General features: G+C 35.2%; 1 protein-coding gene across 1 annotated transcript in view; it reads right to left on the bottom strand.

Moving 5' to 3' along the window:
* Positions 1 to 3,195: 3,195 nt before the first annotated feature.
* Positions 3,196 to 4,011, bottom strand: part of LOC102016982 (olfactory receptor 6C6-like) — a 5,527-nt gene continuing 4,711 nt past the window's right edge. The window contains exon 3 of the mRNA XM_013520798.1: positions 3,196 to 4,010. Coding sequence (XP_013376252.1) covers positions 3,196 to 4,010 — 815 coding nt within the window. The remainder of the gene's footprint in view (position 4,011) is intronic.

Genomic DNA, 4,011 nt, shown 5'->3' with positions numbered 1-4,011 from the left:
GCTATTGTTACCACTAAACATTACTAAGCACTTTCTCACACTGATAAGAATATTGTTACTACTGAGCTACTCTTTGATTTCCATTTTCATTTTCTTCTGAAAATCTTCTTTATGTACTCAGTCCTTCATGAAACAAAGTTATTGCTAAGATCATAAAAATGTCCTTTCACTGGACAATATTTTTCATTTAAAAGGGTAAAATATTAACAATTGACTTAGAAAGGACCTTGAATAAGGCTTCCGTATGTTTATGAAACCAAATAGCAAACACAGAACATTTACCTAGAGTCCCAAGTTCAGATGGATGTAACAAAGCCCTAATGGACTGGAGAGGATCTTTAACTTTCTAGTAATTTAAATTTGCATTCCTTATAGTTAAAAGATTTTTTCTACTTCTGTGTTATTATACTTATAAAGCAAACAGAAAGCATTTAAAAAGGAAAATATCGCTGGAACTCTAAATAATTAGGATACTCTATTACATATTTTAGGATCCTAATTTAACCATATTTGGTGAAATTTTTAAGACCTCACTCTCTAGTCAGGATATTATATATATTTAATGGCCAGGTCTGTGTCAGTTATATACACTTCCATAGCTGTTATAAGACCTTCAAACTCCACTTGTTGAGAAAGTAAATGAACAGAGTAATTAGATTTCATCTCTAAGTCACATTTGCTGAATGAAAAGAATTTTTACTAGAATTTTGAGGAGAGAGCTTGTTCTCCCTGAAACATATATAAACACAGATTTTAAAATCTAAACATATTTATTCCACCAACATTAACTTGCTTTATAATATGATTTTTATGCATGGTAATCTTTTTTCTAACAGTTCCCTTCAGCAGAAAGTGTCTAATGCACCCTGTCAATGATTTCCAACTAGGTTACCAAAGAATCTGAAGTAATATGAATGCACTTATAGACTTAAGCATTTGTAATGGCCAGGATATTCAAATAATCTTATACAATGAGTGGAAATTGAACAAAATGATACAAAGTGTATCTTCTCCTTTCAGATCTATATCCGACACTGGTATCACTCAGAATAAAAGAAAATAGAAGAAGTGATAGACAACTTCTGAGACATTGGCTTTGCTTATTTGCAGAGACCACATTGAATCCTTTATTGCCAAGTCAACATTATGCTAGACATTCTTTTAGAGTAAGGACATACTGGCAAGTTATTTCCCAGTGTCCCTTTTGAGTATGATTCTGAATACTGTTAGTCAATGAGGGAACTTCACAAATTTTATAAGTTCAAAGAATAGTGAAAGCCTAATGATTTCCAGATGTCTTTGTAGTCAGGCTGGTGACTTAATGTGACATCCATAGTAAGCTTTCTTTCTTTGTTTTGTTTGTTTTTTTGTTTGTTTGTTTGAACTGAGAATCAAAAACAGGACCTTGTGCTTGCCAGGCAGTACCATGCCCTGCTGCTGAGGTATATCCCGGGCCCAGTAGAAAGCATTCAACTAAATGTTTAAGAGCTATCTATTTCCTGTAAAGAATAATGGTCAGTATCCTCTTGGAAGTTTCTGAAGTTACCTGCCATTTCCTAACGAAATGTTCTATAAACACCTCTTTAGGGGACAAATATGAAGAGTTCCTTGTTTCCTCAATTCTGTCAGCAACAATATGCAAATGTTAGCTCCCCAGGTCTTCAAAAGCAGACTGATACTTGCATCCTGCTGCATTCAAAAGCAAGTAGTCTGAGTGAATTGAGATTCAGCTCAGGTGGGCCCCTAAAGGGAGCAAGAGGATGTGGAATCATTCTGCTTTTCCTCTAGGGACAATTTCTGAAGGCCTTTGCCTGGAAAATGGGAACTGAGGATTAGAATCCATAAGATATAAGGGATGACTCTTCCCAATTAATTTACCTTTGAAAGAAAGTTGATTTCAACAGAACAGTGTAGAATATTCCATGGATTCAGGTGTTGAGATTTTTGATGAACTCACCTTACACACAGATGAAAGTAACTGATTCAGACTTGTGAAGAGATTTCAGGAAGAGAAAACAGTCAAGTATTGTACTAAGGGAGATCAATCTGGCTATAACAAAAAAAGATCAGAAATGCTGTTAAATATAGTAGTCTTAGAAACAAACTATGGAAAACATATGTATTGAGGAAAAGAAACTGGACACAAAGTTCAAACTTTGAGGCGTCTTCTAGATGAAATTTCTGAACAGGGAAGACTAATCTATAGTGACCAAAAGATCTTCAGTGGATGCTCGGATTCAATGACAAATAGAGGTAGGGTCGCAGCAGAGGAATGACTATGTAGAAGCAAAATCAAAAATTTGGTGTGATGTTCCCTAGCAGTATAGGTACGCAAGAGTGCATACTTGTCTAATGCATTGCTTAAAATAATTAATTGCTATTGGGTGGAAAACACACATAATTAATATGGTGAAAACTGACACAAGTAGAATTAGGGAAATTTAGTACACAAGTTATTTTAAAGATACAAACTTTCCGCAAATGCAGATATAAATTATACATTCAATTTTTGAGTAATCAGTATAACTTCTAGGATTCAGAGTAAATAAGGCAATATCCTAATTAGAACCAAACCTGGTGTTTGAACTATTTGTACCCAATGTGAGAGCTGCTTATACTGATGAATAATTTATTATTAACTATTATAATTCACATGAAAAATCTTTCTGTAGAATATTCTTCTTTGTATCTGTTATTCCTGTCATCATGGCACCCTAGAATCTAGTAGTTTTTTTAAAAAGTTCATCAAAAATGATCATTGCTCTGGGAGGGCTACTTTTACTTTTCAAATTATCAACATGTTCTACTTATATTCTACCAAAATATCAATTATATTTTACAATGAATAGGATGTCCTGTGTTTGTCTCTGATAATTTTAACATTGCAAAAATAATTGAGATACCATGCTAAGCCATTAACACATATAACAAAGTAGTAATCTAAGTTTATCTAGCAAAGTTAAAAACATCCAGTGCTGTGATTTATGAGAAGGTGGCACTTCATTTGCTGTTGTATATTGAAAAAATTAATTTTCTTCTAGATGTTAAGAAAATCTCAGAAAGATGAGCACAAAGAGTTGAAAAAGACTTAATGAATCTACTGCGGTATAAAAACTAAAGCATAGAAGTGGTATCCAAAAAACTAATGGAATAGAAGATTGTGTTCAATTTTATCATTAGTAATGCAATAGCATATTATGAATGTCTAAATTTTGTCTCACTCTTTTGACAAAAATAAAATCTTTGAAGCATGTGCTTGAGAGCTTCTTTCACCTGTTGGTTCCTCAGGGTGTAAATGAAAGGGTTGAGTAAAGGGGCAACAGAAGTGTTGAGCACAGCTACTCCTTTAGTTAGTGTCACCCTCTCCTTTGCTGATGGCTTCATATACATAAAGATACAGCTCCCATAAGTAATGGAGACGACAACCATGTGAGAGGAACAAGTGGAAAAGGCCTTTCTTCGTTGCTGAACAGATGGGAATCTTAGAATGGTTTTGACGATGAACGTGTAGGAGAGGACCACCAATAACAATGTGATAACAAGCGTCATCACAGCTAAAATAAAAGCCATCAATTCTATGAAATGTGTATCTGTGCATGAGATCTGAAGGACTGGAGCAGTGTCACATACGAAATGATCAATCACTTTGGAAGCACAGAATTCCAGCTTGAGTCCCAAGAGCAAAGGGGGAAAGATGACCAGTAATCCAGTTGTCCAGGAGCCGAGCACGAGCTGGTAGCAGACTTTGGTGTTCATAATGGTTGGGTAATGCAGTGGTTTGCAGATGGCAACGTAGCGGTCATAAGACATGGCAGCCAGGAGGTAAAACTCTGTAACTCCTAACAGGAAGAAAAAGAATAATTGAGTTGCACAACCACTGTAGGAAATGATTTTGTTTCCAGTGAGAATGCTCATCAAGTACCGTGGAATGCAGACTGTTGTGAAGGAGATTTCTAAGAAAGAGAAATTTCGGAGGAAGAAATACATTGGTGTCTTGAGGCGGGGATCCAG

This window comes from Chinchilla lanigera, unplaced genomic scaffold (assembly GCF_000276665.1).
Source record: "Chinchilla lanigera isolate Chin_1 unplaced genomic scaffold, ChiLan1.0 scaffold00057, whole genome shotgun sequence".
NCBI classification, from domain to species: Eukaryota; Metazoa; Chordata; class Mammalia; order Rodentia; family Chinchillidae; genus Chinchilla; species Chinchilla lanigera.
The sequence above is the reverse complement of the archived record's forward strand: the minus strand, read 5'-3'. Positions and strand labels throughout refer to the sequence as shown.